The 22917-nt window shown below is 42.1% G+C and overlaps 1 protein-coding gene across 1 annotated transcript; it reads left to right on the top strand.

Moving 5' to 3' along the window:
- The first annotated feature begins 243 nt into the window (after positions 1-243).
- On the top strand, positions 244-20920 carry znf1035 (zinc finger protein 1035). The gene is made up of 3 exons (XM_062398829.1): positions 244-640; positions 12187-12244; positions 12339-20920. Exon 3 carries the CDS (start codon positions 12380-12382, stop codon positions 20237-20239), a length of 7860 nt encoding a protein of 2619 aa, XP_062254813.1. The 5' UTR covers positions 244-640; positions 12187-12244; positions 12339-12379; the 3' UTR covers positions 20240-20920.
- Positions 20921-22917: the final 1997 nt, after the last annotated feature.

Raw genomic sequence — 22917 nt, 5'->3', positions numbered from 1 at the left:
TGAGCCTGCACATTGGAGCCCCGAAGTCCCACTGAGGACTTCATGGCTCAGCACAACCACTGTCTGCAGAGGTAAGCTGCAGGCAGCACCGGGGCAGCTGCACCAGCAAAGAGGGAACCGCGGCACCGTCGACCGGAAGGACTCGTCCTCCGCGGCAGGCACAGGCAGTGACGAGCACAGAACACGGAGGGGGCGGACTCTCCCGGGCTCTCTGCACCTTGTTATTGGTCCCAATCAGGCGGTTGTGTAATGTACGTGCAACTCCGGGCACATTGTGTGAAAATGCGCAAATTCTGATAAAGGAGGCGGATCTGGAGCCATCGCCCCCGTCCAGAGCTTAACGGACTATAAAGCCACACTGTGCGGTAAAACACGAGGCTTTTTGGAATAAACCCCCCTGCATTTACGGTACAGAAAGGGGAAAGAAAGGGGGGTCTCCTGTGAGCGTTTGGCGGAGAAGACGGAAGCCATCTGCAAGGAGGACAACCGCTTTCTCTGAGGACTGATAAAGAAAACCGAGACGTGGTGTCTTTGACGGAACTCTGCTCAGTGTTTGTTAACAGCTCGGACGATGTAGCCGGGGAGCCACGAAGGAGACCCGGCGGCGAAGCACTCCGGAGCCACACGCAGCACCGATCTGGTAAGGTCCTCCCCAAGACCAGCTTCTGAGAAACCATTAGCTGCTCGTTATCCACGCTAGCTAGCATTGTTTTAGCCATTGAGACAGCTAGCTTGCTGCTCTCCGAGCACGAACCGCTGGTGTAAAAGGATCTGACACGTGACTGACCGCAGTGCTGCTGGGGATGTTTGAGCGTTTGTTGAGCTCTCTGCCCCTTTCTTCCTCTCTGCTGTCGCCAGTCCGAGCTGGCTTAAAAGTGCAGCATCACACAATAACACAGATAGGACATGGGCGACACACCGCTTCCCAGTGGTCGTTTCATATTAAGAAGCACTTCACATCGTGCAGTGATACGAATCTCTGTATATGTTTATTTCCTTTTGTTTTGTAGTGCCATGTTTTGTTTGTCTGACATACTTCCCCTCTCACGTTAGATACGTATAACACAGTCCACTCCAACACCACAGAGAACTTGTTCTAATGACTAAATACCTAAACTCATCCCCCTGACAGTGTCAAATCTGCAAAGGTAGAATATATGGCTGATGGGTATTAATGGATTAAATTAAATGTTATTTTTGTACTAGTGGCCATCAAGTTTGTTAGATGCAGAAAGCAAGTTTTTTGTCAATTCTGAATAGGTATTCATATAATGAATTGTCCCCACCTGGAAATTAAAAGAAATCATGAATTTATACAAAACAATTAAAATTTGGAAATATGTTTAAATATAAAATAAAAAAATAGCTATAACCATGTAGCTATAAAAAAAATGCTGGCTTATAGTTGAATACAATAAGTATTTATTACAACTTGTTTATCATACACATGCACCCCTGCGTCTTGCAAAAGGGTGAGCATTTCACTGTAACTGTGTAAAATTCTAATGTGCCGATTTAATGGCACAGTATTAATCATACTGTCCTCCCCATCACTACACTTAGAAGTGGGCCCCCTTTGCATTTTGTTCCGGTTGGGTAACGAATTCTGTACTTTGAAGGGTACCGACCGAATTATGTTGGTTTGTAGTATGTTAATATGTGTGAGTGAGAAACATTAAAGGGGACATATTATGCCCATTTTATCACAAGTTGATATGTTTCCTCGGGGTCTTAATGAAATGTCTTTTGGTCAAAATACCACAAGGCTCATTTAAAACCGCACCCTTTTTAACCTGTATAAAACAGCCCTCCTCAGATTGACCTGTTTTGAGTGCCTGTTCCTTTAAAACTTATCAGCCAGCCTCCTCTAACCCTTCTTCTACGAGATACGAGCGCCCAGATTTTTGGTTATCCACTACCTCTGTAGAAATACGGCTGCTGGAGACGAAGTTACAATCTTGCAACCATATTATTTTGAACCAGAGTCAGGTGGGCCGAAGCCTGCCTTCAACAGCCCCAAGGCCATGTAAGAGACTCCCATTTCACTTGTGACATGAGAAGCATACGGAAACGCATTCTCAGTCACTCAAGCATGACATTTCTGACTTAGAGGAACAATAACAAATTCCGCATGTTTTTGGGTCTGTAGACATGCCAGATACCCGAATTAACGTGTAGAAGCACTACAAAAGTGGAATTATCATAATATGTGCCCTTTAAGAGAAAAAGAGAGTATACGTTGGATGAAGAGAGAGAGAGAGAGCAAGACCATGCCACTTACCCCTGGGACTTGATCAAGCCCACAGTCAAAACAATGGCAAATCAATGGTGCAGATACCCAGGGAGCCATGCACGGTGCTAGGGCACTGACCCTGACACAGAACCAGGTACAATCAGAGTCCACAGAGCCTGGCCACAGTGTCACCAAGGCAGACATCCAGGGAGCCATGCACATTTCCACTATGTCCATTTACAGTGTTTATTTGGGTCTTTTCCCCTATAAATGTTTGGACCATAAAATAGTTATATTCATAGTTTTTACCTGCTATCAGTAATTTACTGCTCCTCTGTGTTTCCATCATTCACACTATGCTCTACCAATCAAATTGAGCCAAACTGAGGAAGGCAAACCTTTGCCTCCGGCTCTCCAAACATTGTCTAAGTTTACAAATTCTGTTATTTTTTGTCCAGACTGAGTTTTCACTTGCGTCCAATCACACTGTTTGTCTGTTCCAATGTATTCGAATTTTATCAGGGGCAAAGGCGGCGTGAAATTTGACGGCCGCCTCCATGGAGGAAAGACCCTAGTTTTTTAAGAAAGAGAGGGTAATTTACTGAAAGAAAAATAGGTGGGTACAGTAACCAAAGTCCTGGTACTCGTATCAGTTTTGATTGTGAACGGTACCCGACCCTACTTATCTTGTACAATTGCACTCCACAGGTCAAACATCATAGCCTACGTAAGTCTACTAGGCTTTTGTGAGTATTTATACATCACTTTTGGTGTAGTATCATTCTTTTTAAAATAATGCCTGACACATAACTGATTTTTTTAGTTAATAAATGTTGAACAACGCCCATAAAGAAATTATTGCCCCACAAGAAGGAGAAAAGCATTTGGAGGTGGTCCTGTGTATGATGGTGAAATTCATTGAGGGAGAAATAGGGGCAATTTTATTGGCTTGTACATCCACTGAGAGACATGCTTCCAAGTAGACCAACAATAGAACCAATCTTATGGTCTCTGTTAACATTGGGAAATGTGCTCAATTTAAAGGTGCGGGCGGATCTGACTCCTTTTGAGTCTCTGTCTGATACCTGGTTTCACAAAATGGTGGGAAAATCATAAACTAAGGAGAAAACACCTGCGTTTGCCTCACAGTAACTAAGGTACAATTATCAATTGACAAAAAAACTGTCATAAGTAAACACTCTGTATTAAGGTCCAAAAAAATTAAATCTAACCTGACTAAGTTGGCACTTCAACATCATTATCTGCTGGCAATATATTTCATGCGACTCAAAACAGGTCGCACATAAGCAAAATCGTGCCCCAGGTTAACAGACAGTTAACATAAATTAAGTAGTCCACAGAATTATTGTCCAAACTAAGGCAAAATAATAGGGGTAAACAATGGAGGGATGCAGCGATAGTTGGGCAATTGGAAATGCACAGTCTCTAAAAAGTCTGTTCGGCATTTGGGATCCATGATTTGGTGATCCTGTGGAGTAATCCAATTTGGTAGCCTGGATGCCAGACGAACTTAGCCCCGCCCACAACATTTTAGGTCGGGAAGTTCGGTCTGGAGTCGCTCCGTTGAGGAGAAATTATGCCCGACCGGGCCAATCAGATTGTCAGGGCGGGCTTTATACGATGATGGACAGATGATCAACGGTAACGTAATCAACCACGTCATCAAAGTGCCCTTGGGTTGAATTCGTTTTCAACAAACATGCCTGCCGCTGTAGAGCTGATATGTGTAGATGCTGCCATTGAGTCTGTTTTAGAAGACATCGACAGCGCATTCATTTTGAAAGAGGAACAGAGATCATGGAGGCGACGCTAAATCACCGCGCCAATCCCTATCGCGCCGGTGCTTGGCCGTCACACCGGACACTGAAGCGACGCTGAACCGCCGGGCAGCGCTAATAATATCACCCGTTGATCCAGTAGATTAAAAGCATATACTTACTTGTTGCTCCAACATTAAGCAACAGCGTCCCAACATGTGTCCTCCTTGGTGTTGTCTTTATACAACATGTTTTGAGGATTCTACAACTCACTGTACTTCTCCACTTCAATTATTAATTTGATGTCATCCATGTTGAAGAACTTCACTGTTTGCTCCTGAAAATTACGTATTCTCCACTCAAGCCTATGTGGGGAACACATAGCCCCCCCTCTCTCTCTTTTTATCTGTATCACTGCTTGTGTGGCTGTAGTGGAGGGGCATTTAATAATGTCATTGGTCAAATTAAAACTCCAGGACAACAGAAGGGGACTTCAAAGTATGGGATGCATATTTGATCATTTATATCATATAAAATATGTCATCAATATCGTTTAAAATCGTTTTTCAGTGTGTTTCCTGGTGCGATACGCTCGCGTCAAGTGCTAAAAATAGACTCGACGCTGAAACGATCGCTGCACGGCGTGAGGCAGCCTTGGCGCAGCGCGGTGCTTCAGCCTCCGGTGTGACCGGCACAAAGTTTTAACATGGGAGTGGATGGGAGCCAGCTGTAATTTAAGGCTTGGCGCTGCGCTGAAGCGTCCGGTGTGAACCCGGCGTTAGTAAATAACTCACAATGCGTTGCTTAACATACGTCACATACTAGGTTGCTCTGATTGGTTGTGGGTCTATCCAATTGAGCGAAGAGGAATTTTATTTCCTGGTCAGTTGAAACACGCCCCATAATCACAGCCCAATGGAGCGGTCTCAGACAGCCTCAGTCAGGCTACCAATTTGGTATAACCCGCAAAAGATTGCAAGATTCCTTGAATGCAGACTTCTTCCTTGTTTTCTGCAAATCCATAGTTTTTTATTGGTCCTCTGTCCTTGTGCCTATAAATTGTTCCTAATTGTCCATCTTATGTATTGTATACTCTGTTGGTTGACAATTTGTATGTCTTTTGTTTGTTCTGTTTACTGTTGAGAATGCGATCTGCTGGCCCCTTAAGCAGAGAACCCTGGTGGTCCAGTACCCACGAGTCACTAGGTCTAAATGACATGCTACAACTAGAGGGAGGAAATACAGTGCCCTTCCATCGTGGCACACTGAGGTGTTGTTTCATTTGCTGAAGACCAGAGAAGCTAAGACGGCATATTTTACAGCCTTGAGTTGAAACTAAAGCAGAGGGAAGAGGAATAAGAGACAGATTGTTCTCTTTGGGTAGTTCAAACTCCACCACATATTTAGTTATTTTGACTGTCAAGAGAGATTGTCATAACGCATTACTAAGATTTATGTGCATGACCAGAAATTATAATGACTTTTTAGAGTTTTGTTTTTTTCAAGTTTGTGTCCAGTCTCATTCCAGTGCTACGTTCATCCAAATTTTAAGGTACATGGAAATCCAATGTGTATAACGGCCTATATATCCGCATTTGTCAGTAGTAAATCTGTTGCTCTAACAGCCTCATCATGACAAATCTTACTCTCTCTGTGTGGCATTTGATTGGTGTCACATGCAACTCCCTATGTTGCCTTTATAGGATAAGATCTTCCAAAGTCTGTTTTTTAAGGAATACGTCTAAAATAAAGACTGAAACAGTATATGGTAACTTTCATTGAAATATCCCTTTCTGATGAAAAAATCTATTTTGAAGTTCAGATTCCCCCTCATCTTACTATTGTCTGGCAAGACAAGGAAAAGGAATAGCAGCGTGACAAGGATTTATCACAACATTGCTCCTTTGCTTTCTGGTTCTTCTGTTGCTTCACTTATGCCTGTTGCAGACTGGATTTTCAAATTTACATATTTTAAAAACGAGTTGCTTACACGTTGACACACTACACACAAGCTCTCGTCCAAGGGTGCGTGTGGGGTGCATAATTGCATCACTAGTTCCGGTAATGTTGCTACTTCCAGTTGCCGTCATTTGGGCTAAAAACATTGTGTCAATGAAAATGTGGCTTCCACGCTGATGTAGATACGAGTGAATTAAAATTTTAGTGAACTATCCTTTTTAAGTACAGGACGAAATAAAGCAGTGAACAGTCATTGCTACAATTAAACACAACACTCGAGATTATTTGTATTATTGTACAGGTGTAATTCCTTTGAAATCTGTTCATAAAAAAACAGTTCCACAGCGCCATGTGGTTTAGTAAATAGTCTAACTGTGAACAAGATGCATTGGCTTGGTTGTACTGTGTAGTGTTTTGATTTTCTCATTGCAAACGCTGCTCTCTCCTCCTCCTCCTTAATCACAGAACCCCTTAGGTTTTTCTTTTCCGTTTTATTTAGGGGCTTGTTTTTCGACTAGCCTCTTGGTTGTGGTATTGATCCCAATTTTGACGTAGAGATGTGGCGGATGTTTTTGAAAACTCTGCTAGGAGCTGTTTCACCACCCTCTACTAAAGTGTTTACTGTGAGAGAGAGGACCTAACTCTGCTGCGAACTGTGCTATTTCGAACCATGTAAACCATACACATTCAAAAAACCCTGTAAACCTCACTAGATGACAAGGAGAGACTGAAAAAGCATAATAGGTCCCCTTCAAACATTTACCAGTAATACAAGTTTCCTATGTAGACATAACCCCTGAAGATCCCATTACCTGAATGACTGAGAATCTTCATAAACATAGCTGCTGTTGGACTTGTCGCTTGAAAGCTTTGGGTCTGTTGAAGTTGTGGTGATGCCACATCAATGGTTGACGTTATTGCACTGAAGTGTAGATTGGACATGGTTGGTGGGATGTGGCCCAGGAATAGAAAATTAAGTTTCGGTAGATGCAGGAAATTAATCTTACTATCGCTTTCTTCTTATTTAGTGCGCTTGGAGAGGCGTAGGTCTAGTGGCAGAAACTTGGACTATTGACAGAGAAGGTCTCTGGTTCGTCTATGGTTCGACTGCACGGAGAGACAACAAAAGACGAACCTGGATTGATCTGTCCAAAAATCCAAGAGTCTACTTACCCTGTCTAGTGCCCCTGAGCAAGGCACCTTACTCCCCCGACATCTGCTCCCCGAGCGCCGTACATGGTGGCTCACTGCTCTGTGTGTCCTGCACCAGATGGGTCAAAAGCAGAGATTAAATTTCCCTTTGTTTTTGGGACTAATAAATGCATCTTAATCTTAATCTTGTAATGTATTCCAATTATCCAGCATAAATGATACCCAACTAGCTGGTTGAGAGCGCAATAAAGCATTACTTCTTTAATTCTCTAGAACACAGTGATGACATTTGTCTTTAGTCATTGAGCTATGAAATTCCATGTTATTCCTACACACCACTTTTTCTGTTCTCTTTATTTATTACTTTATTATATCACGCGCTGATCCAACTGGTGTGACCTTCATAACGACACCTTATAATGTGATTCAGTACTGTGTATGGCCTCCCAATAACGTCTCGGCATGCTCCTGATTAGTCGGCGGATGGTGTCCTCGGGGATCTCCTAACAGACCTGGATCAGGGCATCGGTGAACTCCTGGACATTCTCGGGCTGTACTTGGTGCCGTCCCATAGGTGCTTAATGGGATTTAGGTCAGGGGAACATTAGGGCCAGTCAATGGCATCAAGGCCTTCGTCCTCCAGCAACTGCCTACACACTCTGGCTACATGAGGTCGGGCATTTTCATGCACCTTGAGGAACCCAGGGCCCACTGCACCAGTGGGATCTGACAATTCCTCTGAGGATTTCATCCCGGTATCTTACCGCAGTCGGGTGACCGTTGGGCATGGCATGGAGGTCTGTGCAACCCTTCAAGGATTCCCAAAGCTGAACCGTTCATGCTGGATGATGTTACAGGCAGCATAACGTTCACCACTGCGGTTCAGTCTGAACCTGCTCTCATCTGGGAAGAGAGCTAATTATGGTGTTTTCTGGCGAATGCCAATAAAGCTGCACAGTACTGGGCTGTGAGCAAAGGTCCCACTAGAGGACGTCGGACCTTCATGCAACCCTCATTGAGTCTATTTCTGACAGTTTGGTCAGAAAAATGCACAACAGTAGCCTGCTGCAGGGCATTTTGTAGGGTTCTTGCAGTGCTCCTCTTGATCCACCTGGCACAAAGGAGCAGGTACCGGTCCTGCTGCTGTGTTAATGCCGGAATCAACACATCCATACGTACTTATGGATGTACCATCCTGGAGGAGCTGGATGACCTGTGCAACCAGATTGGCCTGCAGGTACCTCCCCAGTGTTTCCCCCAGTAAATGTCTCAGTCAAGGTGGTGAGAAGGTGGCGGTGCTGTTGGCGCGGCGCGTAGCGGCGCGGCGAAAATTTTTGGGGGTATTTTGCTCAAAGATGCCAGTACGCATGAATGAAATAAACAACTGTTTATTTCAATATAAATAAACAACAGTAGGTACAAATGTTGTGGAAAACATGCAGACACTACAAAATAGGGTTTAAGCCGGTTTTTAAGAAAAATCAAGCTGCCTCGGAAGATGACAGTTTGTGATGTCGGATTCCGTTCAAATTAACCGCCTATTCATTGTGGACGGCAAGAAAAAAAAAGTTTTCGCGCATGCGCACCTGATTCTGTTTGATTTAACATGTACGCAAATAAGCATCATTCTTTGTGCCTTTTTTACGTAAATGGTATGCCACATAAGCCTTTACGTTACATATCATTCATGGACCAATTAAAATCGAGATATTACTAGACATTTACACAGCTTAAGGCCAATGTATGCTACTCCGAGTCCGTTGCGGACTGACGGACGGACGGAGCGGACGGACCCTTTTTGATTTATAGTTCTACGAGCCTTTTTGTTGTGAAAACAATTCACCGCCAGAACAGTAGATGGCGCAACTGAAGTCGAGCTTAGAGAAGCCTACCTCATGAGGTATATAGAAGAAGTCCACGCTGGTTTATTTACGTCCTCCCGGCTCCTCACACACAGTGAACGATGGTAGCTAACAGAAAAAGGATGTTGATGACGCGACAGTTTTTGCTGAATAAAGTGACACCCAGCGGGTCATAATGCTTATGTTATCGTGTCTTAACGCAGCGGTTCCCCGGTCTTGTTTCCAAACTGCGTTGCTAATTCAACAGCTGCAACAGCTTGAAGCTACACGGAGGCAGCTAGCTTCCCCCCAGCTTCCACACACAGTCAGCAGGGACACCCGATACTAACTACTACCGTTAGTTAGTATCGATCTAAAGTGTTTGCTTCTAACCTGACGGTGTTTGAGAAAGAGTGTCATGAGCCGTGGGATTAAAGTCAGCGGGTTTTTGCGCTGTTCCCACCGCAGTTAGCATGGTGGTTAGCCCGCTAGCCACGTTATGAAAGTTCGTTATAACAGTATGTGACCGTACACACGTGCCGTAAGTGCTCTAACCAGCCACCGTCAGCCGGACAACGCCGCTGGCTTAACACACTTGTCACATTAATTATAGAGTCGTAGTTGTGATTTTGGTTTATTGTGATGTAGGGAATGGAACAGGAAGTTTCCATTCCGAAATGCTGGCGTTAGCGGACCAATCACAGCCAAGGGCTATCCGTGGGCTCTCCACCATTTCGACGTGTAGTTAGAAAAAGGAGAGCTGCACGAAAAGCTCTCCGAGGAGCCGCGGAGAGGCACGGAGAGGGCGTTCCACGTTGGAGAAGGCGGTCCTATCTGTCCGTGTCCGTCAAAACGGAGAAGCATACATTGGCCTTTAGGCCAACGTCATTACGTTGGCTATGCTCATTCACGTCGCGTTACCCCCGCGGATTTTTAAGTCAACATTGCAGCTGCCGTGTCCGTGCCAGCAGATATTTCAGACTGGAGGAATTTTAACAAATTGGATTATAATTTAAAAAGGAACAGAATGAATAGCAAGAGAAAGGCCTGCGCCAGCCTTGGACGGTGTACAGCAGCAACAGGGACAAACAATGTTCGAGCATTTCAAACGGACAGGTAGCCTACATGAACGGAAGGATGCTAGCTAGCTGTGCTGTCAGTCAGACTGTCACTGGATTACTATCGTATTGCTTATTTCTATAGCCAGGGAGTCAGATTGGTGAGTCAGAAACTTTTTGGGGGTTTATTTAATAATAAAGTTGGATGAATTGATAGCGTGTGCAATCCATTCTGCATTTTATATTCAATTGAGCAGTTGTGTTTTCATTGTTACTGACGGACAAACCTAAGCTCTGCAATGTGGATAAATGGTTACATTCTGATGCTGGACAGGTCCATGGGGCATATGCTACTGGTACTTTATCTATTAAGAAAGTTTATGGAGTGGAGTTGCCATCAGTTATGCTGTAGTCCTACATAATGATGAATGCTGTCTTTTATTTTTAAGTTGAATAGAAGTAGTACCGGTAGTTTGAATCGGCGAAGGTTTGACTTGTTGCCTTACGTTTATTCTGCCCTCGGTGTGAGGGACGGGTCCGTTAAGTCGATGGATGCGATGTTTAATCATTTAGACCAAACTACAGTAGGCTACGGGCAAACCTGAAGTCACCGTCGTGACATTTCATATACGTCCCGTCTGTGTGTGTGAGTGAGTGAGTGAGAGAGAAAGAAAGAAAGAAAGAAAGGGAGGAACTTATTTGAAATCGGCCGTGCATGCCTGTTTGTTGTTTATTGTTTTTGATTTAACAATATATAGGTTTAGAGAAATCTGGCTTTCAGAACTCAGTGCCTACCCACTCACTGACCTCACCGCACGTCACTGGCGGTAGATTGACAGGTGACTATGATAGACTATGCAACAATATATTCAACCACCAGATGTCGCCGTCTCAATTACACTCAAAAAACTTTATTGGCACGACTAATGTTGTAAACAGTATTACCTGAGTATTATCAATGCCATTTTTTTTTTTTTTTTTCAACTTTTTTTTTTTTCTTTTTTTTTTTTCAATACATTGGTAGTCAAGGCGGGGCCCTAGTCTTGTTAAGGCGGCCGCCTTAACAAGATAGTGCTGGGGGAAACCCTGCTCCCCATGCTATCAGTAATGACAGTTGCAGAACATGCAAAACCATTCCCTTTTTGGAGTTTGTCTTACTTTTGCATCTCTGTTACACATGTCACTTTCAATTGCACTAAATTAGGTTATATTGATTCACAAATAGTTGTCCTTCCTGAGTAAACAGATTGATATCCTTGAAGTTTAACTGATTTTATATTCTACTTTGTCGATTAAGTGCTCCAATAATTTTTTCAGAAAGATTAGTGTTTTTACCTGTCTTTTTGGGAAAATAGTAACACATTTTGCATTGCACGCTACTCTGCTTCTTGTTGGACTTTAAATAGCCAAAATATTTTACGTTTCAAATTCCTATGACCCTTCTTTTCAACGACATCTTGATCTTTTGAGCCTTGGGCTTTGACCGTTTAGGTGTCTTCTTTGGTCACGATGTCGCTCAATTTTTTTTTTAACGTTTTAACTTTAAAATTCTTATCTCGCTCACACTCCTGACGTACTGGTTTGCATGGCTACAGTTGCCAAAACATTAGCATGTGTGCTGCTGCTGGCTGCTACTTAAATGCTCTGTGCATCAACCCAACCTGTGTATGACATCGCTTTACCACTCTTTTTTGGGGGGTTTTGCTTTTAACCAAGTAAATGCCCTGTACAGTAGAAATACAGCCAAAAGCTCTCTTGATATCTTAGTTGGTGGCTTCTTTCTGTATGACACCACTTTTCATCTTGAAATGTTTGTATTCTCTTTGCTTTTGCCTCTGTCGCGTGTTAGAAATGTCATGACTACACTCTTGCGGTGAATCCAGCAGATGATCTACTGCTGGTCCTGGATCTGCTCCTCTGCACTTTCTGCAGACTTTATACAAGGGGACTGGTTGGATGTAGTCGGCAGAATATCCAGAGGCTATCACCGGGACATTTATTTTAAAAAAACAGCCCTTCTGGAAGAATGTCCAGGGAATCTCTGGAGTTCAATGCATGTCTCCCAAAGGCGTTTCTTCAGCCTAGCTTGCACAGGCAGAAGTTTTTTGTTTTGGTATCTTGTAATGTGTCCATAGTAATAGAAAATATATATTCTTTTTTTATAGATTTCCATTCAGTTCTGACTCAAATTCATCTGGACCGTCCTTACATATGGAAGAAAAGGTCAGATATTTTATTTGTAGTTCTAGTCTACATTTCTTAACTATATTTGTTAAAGTAACTTTTTTTATAATTCTATGCTTCTCTGTGTTTTCAGGATTGGGTCAAATAAGGCCCATCTTCTGGTCCCTGCAGAGAATGGCTCAAGGGTGGGATTCGTACCTCCATAACATCCCACCACTATCATCAGATCCAAGGACATCAGAGGCAGAACATTTGGAGAACTTCATTGAACATGACTTCACCGACTCGTATGAAGCCCCTGCCATCAACTCAAACATCAACACAAATCCCGGTATTGAAAATTCTCATTCAGACTTTGCTTATCAAAAATACTACGAAGAAACACAATGGCAAGCTGTTAAAGAACAAATGGAAAAGGATTTGCAGAGTTGTGGAACTGGAGAAATCACAGACTTTGGCACAGATGGATTATCAACATCAGGAACTTTTCCTTCATCTCTTGAAAAAGATTTACAAGAACTTAAGCAAGACTGTGAAATCCTAGCTACATCATTACTTGAGGATTACTCAGATGTCAGTAACTGCTCGAATGCAGATGTCATTGAAAATAGGCCCTCTTGTAAATTCATGGCAAGTAATTCGGCTCCAAAATCTGCAATTGATTATGGTGAGAAACACTCCCCAGAATGGCCATTCACCGATACTGGCATCATGCATCCAACTGATAGTCTTTGTACTGACATATTAGAGATGAATGCACATTTTCCGAATGCATCAATTGTTAAAGCAGGAGAAGACCTAGATAAGTATCAAGAAGAGACGGTTGAAAGTCCAGAAAAAAACTTCAAAACTTACACAGGACACAATTATATATCCTCTTCTTCACACAGAGGGCCAAATATAGGGAATGAGGAGAGGAACGACGGTGATGGTTGTAAAGATAAGAAAAAAGAGGATAATATTGAAGGAGAGCTCGTACTAGGAAATCCTCCAGTTATCTTGATAAATGGCCTTGAAAACGTGTCTGGCGATGGAATCGAAGAGTGCCCAAAAGGCAATGAGGAGGAGCAGGCCACTTCTTCTACCCCCAATATTGTGACTACAGAAGAAGTTCCAATAGAGACAATAACAGAATCATTAAACAAAGAAAATGAGGAATTGGGTAATCTTAATTCCACAGAAAGTCAAGATAGAATTATGAAAGAGGATAAGCAAGACAAAAGTCAAGACTTGAAAATGGAAACAAAAGAATCTGCTTCAATAGGAATTGAGATCTCTGAAGAGCAGAGTGCCCCAAATTCCAACTCCACTGACAGTCAAGATGAAAATAGACAAACTACCTGTAAGAATGAAGGTATTGAGTCAAACACCCCTCAATCTACGGAAACAATGGTCAGCAAGGTGTCAGATTTGAAAGATGCTATTCATGAACTGAGTGAATTCCCTAGTGGGCAAAGTGTTTCTAAGAGTGTAGAACCCTGTTCACAACCACATGCCTCAAACACTCAGAAAATGGAGCAGAAAGGTCTAGCAGAAAATACAAATGTAACCTCTTCTGCAGATCAGCATCAGTCACAGGATCAAAGTCTAGGAGGATGTGTTGATGAAAATGCAGTAGAGTCAATTGAAGAGCTTGACAGATCCACAAAGGAAGACTCAATGCTTGGCATACTGTACGGTGAACCTCTATCAGGAGAAGACTCTTCATCTGAAATGGATGACACAAAACTTGCCCCAAGTAAAAATACAGTAACAGTGGCCAGACCTGACGGGTACAACATGGACCATCCAGAAGGACAAACCATTCAGTTAACCTCCTCGAGACAACTGAGAAGACATCTGCAGCCCATCGTAATATTGGAGGCCCTGGAGTCAGTAAATGGAATGAGCAACACTTATCATTGCAGAGCTTGCCAGCACACAACCCCCAGTATAGATCATCAATTTGAACACCATCATGGTTGTCATTCAGTACCTGATTTTCATTTTTGCGGAACTTGTAATCTCTATTTCATGAGGAATGAGCAAGCGAGACAACATCTGTGTGATGTCACAAAAAAAAGCCCTCAGCTCTCTTCTGACTCCAGATTACAGAAGATAGTAAAACGCCGTGGCAAACACGGCTGCATTAAGTGCAATCTCAGATTTCCCAAATTTACTCAGTATATCAGCCATATGCGGACTCACACTGGCAAAACACCGTATAAATGCAATGAATGTGGTGTATATTTCGCACAAGGTGGTACCCTACGGAGACACAAGAGAACATCTGGCAGGTGCTCACGTGCCAGGCTTAGAATTTCAAAATCTGCCGAAAAACCCAAAACTAAAACACGACCCAAAAAGCAGTTGGTACAGAACAAACTATATACAAATCTGCCCAACTGTTATGTAAAGCTTGTTGATATCTCCAAGACCCACCTGTGCAGATTATGTGGTAAGGCTTTTGTAAGTGCAAAGAAGGCCAAAAAGCACTACTACAACATACACAAGGGAAAGGGTTTAACAGTTTCGTTAAATCCGTGTACCACAAAACCCATAGGTGGGAAAACTCAAAAAGCTGGGAATGAGATAAGTAAAAAATATAAATGTCCTCTTTGTCCACGGCTTTTTAAGTACTCTTATAACAGGGCTCGACATTTGCGTAACTGTCTTAGAGAATTTGTGTTGAATGGCAAGGGAAAAGTTGGCAATAAATATCGGTGTCCCTTGTGCCACACTATCTTTACTTCACCATCCAACCGATTAAGACATACTAGGCAGGCAGTTTGCCTTAAAGAATGTCTTTCTCGACTCGCAATAGAGAGGGCAAATTCATTCCAAGCGGTTGAAAAGAAAAAAGGAGGAAAGGAAATGGGAATCGAACAGAAAACACAATCAAATGAAAATAAGGACAAAACTCTGTCAAAGGACAATGAACTGACAAAAGAAAAACCTCATGCTACAAAAGCCTTCAAGACTGCCATTCGGCACAAATGCAATCATTGTCCTGCAGTTTTTTGTCATGCTTCTGGGAAATACAGACATATGAAGAAACATGAGTTGTTTAAACTCACTGGTAAAATGTTCAGATACAGGAATTCCTTTTTATCCTCTATGTCTAAACCAGAAACTCTAAGAAGTAGACAAGCTGAAGAGGGAGAGGATGGCTTAACATCAATCGAAGATAATGTCACTCTTTCCCTGAGCTGTAGATTTTGTGGAAAACATTTTGGCACATCACAGTCCCTGAAGTCACATGAGCGCATTCACCAGGGTGAAAGACCATACCGCTGCCTTGAATGTGGAAAAGGATTCAAGAAACGTACCCATCTGACTGGTCATAAAGTTGTACACCAGAGGAGGATACAATGCACTGTCTGCAAAAAGATTCTTCCATCTATTGGAGAACTTATTCAGCATAGAAGCTCACATCTTAAAAGGGGAAAGCTTCAATGCCCAGACTGTGACCTACAGTTCGAGTTTCCTGTATATCTTCTTAGGCACCTAGAAACCCATAGAACAAAAGAAAAGAAGGGATCCCAGCTTGAGGAAAGACCTTTAGTGCAATTGCAGTGCTCCTTATGCAAAAAAACATTTGATGATGCTCAAGTACTCAGAAAACATTGTTTTACACACATAACTAGGTCGTCGTCAAATCCGTGTCCATTTTGCAAACGCAGGTTCGCTTGTCGTCGGAATTTGCTGCGACACATGGTCCAACACACTGTGAAAAAACCCCTCTCCTGCAGAAACTGTGGAGAAAGGTTTTTGAGTGACTTGTACCTCAAACATCACAGCGAGGGATGTTTTCCTCCTCAACCTGGAACTCCAGAGTCTAACATTGAGACAAATAGACTATTCAAGTGTTCCTATTGTCCTCGGACATTTTGTAGAAAAGTTAGACTGAAAAGTCATCAACAAGGCCACAAGACAAACACACTCGTTCTATGCTCAAGATGTGGCGAGTCCTATGGACGTACCAAGATAAATCAACATCAGAAGAAATGTGGAGGGCCTACAGAGCTAAACACTGACTCTCTTAACGATATCAGTACAGGCACTTCTCAGAGAAACCAGAGACTCCATGATAGACTCCCTCAGTCAAATGCATCCAAGTTGCATCAGTTTAAATGCACTCACTGTAAAGAGAAGTTCCAGTACAGATCAGTTCTCTTGAGACATCTTTTTAGACATACTGGTGTGCAACCCTACAGATGCAAGCACTGTGGCCTTGGATATAGACTTAAGACCATGTGTTTGCAGCATGAAACTTTCTGTAACGGAGTTAACAAAGAGGGGCTGTCGAATGTCAAAAGTAATGCTGTAGTAAAAACAGTAACCATTCCAACTCTCAGAGTAGGGGCACAGAGGAGAGCAGAAGGTGAAAATGAGTTCAAGTGTAGATTCTGCACCAAGACTTTCATGAAACCACGAAACTTGAGACGTCACATTTTGACTCATAATGAAGTGAATCCTTATCGCTGTAAAGCCTGTGACAGCTGCTTTTCCAGGCATGATCATCTGAAAGTACATCAGGCTCGTTGTAGAGGGAAAAAACGGCGCCTGGAAGTCTGTATTCCCAAAATCAGTTTGGAGGATGTTGGCAAGGGTTGGCAAAATAGGTTTGGCACGGAGCATTCTGAAACACAAGAGATTTTTGAATGCAAAGTCTGTTCAAGAAGCTTCCCAAATCTGTCTAAACTTTCCCGACATAACCAGATGTTCCATCTTGCTAAACTATTCAAGTGCACACGATGTGGCTCTTCATTCGCTCATGAAACCTCTCTGAAGAATCATCAGAACAAGAAGCGGTGCAAAAAGGTCCCCAATGAAACAAATGCCTCTCCACCAACGAATCCAACAGAAAATGTGATGGAACCTTTTCAGGTGTCGAGAAACCAAAGAATCCAGAGGATTATGCCCTGTTTTAACAAAAAGCACAAATATGCATGTAGCTTTTGTCCCCGTACCTTTGAAAAAAACTGGCAGTTATCCTTGCACAACCGCCTGCATACAGGAGAGAAGCCTTTTGCCTGTGATTATTGCGGGGAGAGATTCATAAGGAAGGATTATGTGCAGCGTCATCTACCAAAATGCACCAAGATTGGAAAGCAAAAGAAATTGCTCTGTGATAAATGTGGTGGATTTTTCTCTAAAGCCAATCTTGAGAATCACAAAATAAACTGCACCCCAAAACCACCTTTATCCAAAGCAACAGTTTGCCAAAGCAAACAGTCATCTTCGCAAAACCCACCAAAAGGCTTTTCTTGCGCATACTGTAGTTCTCGATTTTTGCTGTTTTCACAGCTACAAGAGCATTTTTTAAATGCACACAAGCTTGAAACAGTGGTTCCACCAGCATCTACAGCACCCCTACAACATCACCTGTCAAATATTCCAAAGATCAAAGAAGAGCCTTTGGATGAGACTTGTGACCAAAAGCTCAATGATTCTGCAAAGTTTACTTTCAAATTGGATTCAACTCTAAATAGGGGATTTGTCTGCCCAGTGTGCAATATGTCCTTAGTAAATAAAGCTGGACTCACTGGTCATCTGCGTGTACACTCTATGGAGCACCCTTTTAGCTGTACAATATGCAAGAAAGGATTCTGGAATAAAAATCTTCTCCGTAGTCACTTCAGGAAATGTAGATCAGAACATATTTCAGAGAGCAAAGCAACCCAACCGATGGAGGTCCCTCTGAAAGCTCAGATTGACTTTGCCCTGGATGACTCTGTTCTAGTTTTCCAAGAAGCCTCTACAGCAACTGGCAGTGGGGTTTTGCAAACCAATTTTTCCTGCAAAGAGGAATTTATCGAAAATTCCCCACAAGATTTGGAAGGAAATCAGGTACAAAGCAGCTCAAGTATAGACACGAAACCTGTACAGTACCAATGTTCAGAGTGTGATGAGAGCTTCACAGATGGCTTATTGCTCATTAGTCACCTAGAAGACCATGGAAGAAAGGAACAAGCGAAAAAGCGTACTACATGTTCTAAATGTGGACGTGTGTGCGCTAATCCAGGAAATCTTACAAGACACATGTTGATTCATGAAACCAACCACAACTTCTCTTGTCCTGACTGCCCCCAGATATTCTCCACCACAGCTGATCTCGAAACCCATAGAACATGTCATGACTTAAATTCACCCTATGCTTGCAAACTTTGTAATCTAAGGTTCTGGACAAGATCGTCTTTATCTAATCATTGCAGTGAAGACCATCCAGTTGATGGATTCTCATGCCGTTTCTGTCACAAGAAATATTCAGCAAAAAAAACACTATCAAGGCACTATAGAGAAAGGCATCAAAAAGAGCAGAAGGAACTTGCAAGTACTTTGCATGAAAAGAGCAGCACTGAACAACAATCGAACAATCAAATTAGTACAGCTGATGAAAGTGATGAGGATGAAAAAAATGGCAGTGAGGACAGTGATTCAGACTCTGCACCATACTTTCCATGTCATGTCTGTGGCAAGACATTCCAAACGTCAGAAAGCCTGGAGGATCATCAACGGTGTCACCTGGGAGAAAAGCCACATGAATGTGAAGAATGTGGTAGATGCTTTTTCCAGGCATCTCAGCTGCAGCAGCATCAACGAATGCACAAATCTGAATTTCAGTGTCAGGCATGCGGTAGAGGATTTGTCTCTCTCTTTGCGTTGCGCAAACATAAGCATACTCATGGTAAGAGTCGCCCATACCGTTGTACCAAGTGTGGCTGCAGTTTCACAGGATCCTCTCAGTTAGCAGAACACATGACCACCCACCGTGAAGAGAGCTTTCCATGTGATATTTGCAATCGGGTGTTTCTCTCCAAGAGTAGCAGAGCTGACCATCGGAAAAGCCACTCCAAGTCAAGCAACCATCCCCCACCTTCAGTTTCGAGGGCAAAGCAGGGTAGTTCTACTTCACCTTCAGAAAGCTCCTCAGTATTCACAAAAGAGCGTAAATATCGTTGTGGTGTTTGTAATGAGTGTTTCAAAGACCCACAGCAGCTCTCAGAGCATGGCTGCATGGCCGACACAGAGCGACCATATGCTTGTTCAGACTGTGATAAATACTATCTACATGCATCTCACTTGAAAAAGCACAGGAAGACTCATCACTTTTCTTCGTCAAAAAGTGAATATCTATGTAATCAGTGCAACACTAGTTTGTCTTCCCCTCAGCATTTCCTAAGCCATCTTAAAACCCATATTGATCCCGCAGCAGCAATTAAAAGCAACGCTGAAGGTAACGATAGAGACACTTTCATTTGTCCAGTTTGCCGTCAATCTTTTAGCAGTGCCATTGAATTGATTGGTCATTTCCCCATACACTCTGAAAGTACATTTAAATGCAAAATTTGCAAAATGAAATTTCCCTCTGGGCGCAAGCTTGAAGAACATGAACAAACTCACCCGACAGCAGCGACTGAATTTGAATGCACAGAGTGTGGCCAGAGGTTTTTGGGAAGCAACACTTTCCTTCAGCACCACTGTGTCCAGCAACTTCATGGGATGAAGGAGTCAAAATACTCCAATCCATCAGTTGAGGCAACTCTACCAACTTATCAACCAGCAGCAGAAGAGGAGGAGGTTGACGTTACTGGAGAGGACATGTTCAATTGCCCTCATTGCTCAATGCAGTTCTCCTCCAAAAGTTTTCTCTTAGAGCATCAAAATAAAATTCACCTAAAGGAGAGGCCATTCAAATGTGAGATCTGTGGAAAATCCTTTGCAGTGCAGCGGTACCTAAGAAAGCATGTCCGAAGGCATGGTATGAAATTGGCCGTAGTTCCAAAACGGTTTGCATGCACTCAATGTCAGAGCGAATTCAGTACAGAACAAGATCTGTCTTTGCATAGGAGACTGCATGCTGAAAAAGAAGTGGGAGGTTTCCGATGTGACATGTGCTACAAGTCATTCAGTCGGTGGTCAATTCTCAAGCAGCACCAAGAAAGTCATGTTGGTGAAGTTGTTTATGAATGCACAGAATGTGACAAAGCCTTTGCTTTTCCTCACCTGCTGGTCGAACATCAACAGACTCATGCTGGTCCCTCTCAGTAAAGATTGTTAAATACCATCTACCTTATCTCTCCTTTGAAAAACTAAAGTAACTTGAAATTCCTTTCTTACCTTGCGTACTTCTACTTCCTCCACAATCTAGAGCCAGGTTGTAATTTTGTCCCTTGTTAGATACTTAGAAAGCTCTTGACTTATGTCGCTATGACAGAACATTGTCTCCCAAATTTATTGACATTGTGTACATATATGTATATATTTTTTGTTCTATTGGGATTTGTATATTCCGGACAGTGTTTTGAATATCTAATGCAGCGGTTGTGTAAAGCTGTTTTAAGATTCATTGATTAACCATGCTGCATTTTTTTTTTTTCTTTATTTCTTGGATAGGGGATGGAATTTCTGATCAACTAATGTCATTTCTTTCATACGTTTGACATTTATTCTGAAATGTTTTTTTCCTGTTTTGTTGCCAATATGTTAAATAGTCTAAAAACTGGTTGTTTAATTAGCTGCTATTTTCTGTGGTATGATCGTTCATGTACTATGGAAACTTTTGTAATTTTCAGTTTACCATCTCCCTATGTTTACTATATTTTTTTGATGTTGATACGTTTCTTTTATTGATATCCAAGACAAGTTATTGAATAACCTTTTCAGAACATGAGGCTGTGACTTTTGTTAATGTTAAAGTTAATAATTCAGTAAAGACAAGTAGAAAAACAATTTGTGTGTGTTTAAATCTTTTCCACTTAGGAGGCCAACAGTGGGAGGAAGTGATGATTGAAGAAGTTCCACAAACTCATATCACGTGATTGGTCGAAGTGAAGATGCATTGATCTAAATCACAGAGCTTATTTAGTATGACGAATGAAAGTACTGTTGTGAGGGAAATCTTGCAGGGTGAATGAAAAACATTTGTAATGGTTATGGATGGTGTCTCAACTAGAATTGAAATATTTTGTCTCTCTACCAGATGGATCAGGGAGACCAGTCTGGTGAGCCATACAGACATTTAACAAATTCAGTTGTATTGTCCTCTCCAAATCTGAGCTGTCCCAGCATGAAAACATAAACTTGACAAGCCTTAATGGCCACATACCATTAATGTTCACTAAACCTTGGTTCAACTTGCCAAACCATTGTTGACTCTAGCTGTTTCCAAGAATGTTAGCTAGCCCTCTGGCAGGGATATTACGGACATTCCTCCAGTTACTAAGTAGCTTCCAATCTCAGCCATGAGTCCTATGAATACTTTTATAGAAAAGAGGAGAATCTATTATAACATCGGTGCTCATTTAATTAAACTCCTGACTTAATGTACTGTCATCCTGGGTCAGAGAGGCCATAAAAAAAGACAATGCATACTTGGTGAAATAGTATTAAATTAACAATGTACCTTAACCATAAAAAGAAATCCTTTACAACTCTTGTTTATTAAGTCAATACTACTGCTACCGACAAACTGAGTTCCGGTTTAACAGTTACTAATATTCTAGAGCCTTGATTTGGCAAAATAACTCGATTTGATTATTACCAGTCTGCCCTAAAGTTATGCTGCTCAGGGTATGTTATAACCTGTTTTCCTGCAAGCATAATGGCTGAATTTCAACCGACTGCTCCTAGCAAGAAAATTTTTCATTATGAACATCAAGCATCTTTAACAAACCTAATCTTAATACATATGGGTAATCCAAATTAAATCAGTAAATTGATTGATTTGTTTAACTGGCAGAGCCTTCTTTCTTAAGTACATCTTAGCTGGTGCTGCATTCCCCTAATATGGAATCTTTGACATGGTATTATTGGATTTTACCTTGAGTACTGCCGGGCTAAGTGGGTATAGTGAAACAGTCCGAGTCATCTACCCCACAATTTAATTTTACAAAGGAAGTCTTCAATGCTTGTGAGTTAAAGTTCTGTGTAAGAGTTCCTGCAAAATCCTCATGTGCAAAACTATATCAGGGAAACAGACCTGTGAGCCACCTTGTCATCATCCAAACGAGGGGGAAAGGTCCCCTCACCCAGTGAACCAGTGCTATTTGCAAAATGTATCTGCAGGTAAGGAAAATCGTTGACTGACTAGGGATGCCTGTGATGAGAGCCCCTCAAAGATAAGTCTGATAAGTCATTCTTTTTTAGGGAAGTATCAAAATATGAAACTTCTGTTGGATCTAAGTAGTGAAACGTGTCTTACTTTAACACCTTATCCTGACATTACTAGACCGATAGAAGATGTGTATGACATGTCATATTGTGTGTGAAACCCTGGAATCTCATCTCACATGGAAAGCTGTGAATCAGAGAAGGCCTGTTTCCGATATTGGGTGTTGTTGAAGACACATGGGCTTATAAAAACATAACATAAGCCACAATTTTCAATTTCATCTCACCCTTGTTTCACCATCGTTTGTCTTGATTCAAACAAATAATGAGAGCAGTGCACTGATCAGCCATGTTAGGCAGTTGGTAACATTTTGATTTGCAAAAATCGTGATTCCCTGTATGGAAGAGGTTGTGTAAGATACTATGATTGGAACCGATTGAACCTCAACAAAAAAGGAACACAAGGAGCCAATCATGTAGCCTTCATCGAGCTGCTGAGCCAAAAAAAAAAACTGTATTCTCTGTCAAAGTCACCATCATGTTTTTATTCCATGTGTGAAGCGTGTCCTGATACACAAACCTTTTTTATAATATACATAAACGAAACTGCCTGCGTC

The sequence above is a fragment of the Platichthys flesus genome, chromosome 11, assembly GCF_949316205.1.
Source record: "Platichthys flesus chromosome 11, fPlaFle2.1, whole genome shotgun sequence".
Lineage (NCBI taxonomy): Eukaryota > Metazoa > Chordata > Actinopteri > Pleuronectiformes > Pleuronectidae > Platichthys > Platichthys flesus.
This window is presented reverse-complemented; position numbering and strand designations above follow the sequence as displayed.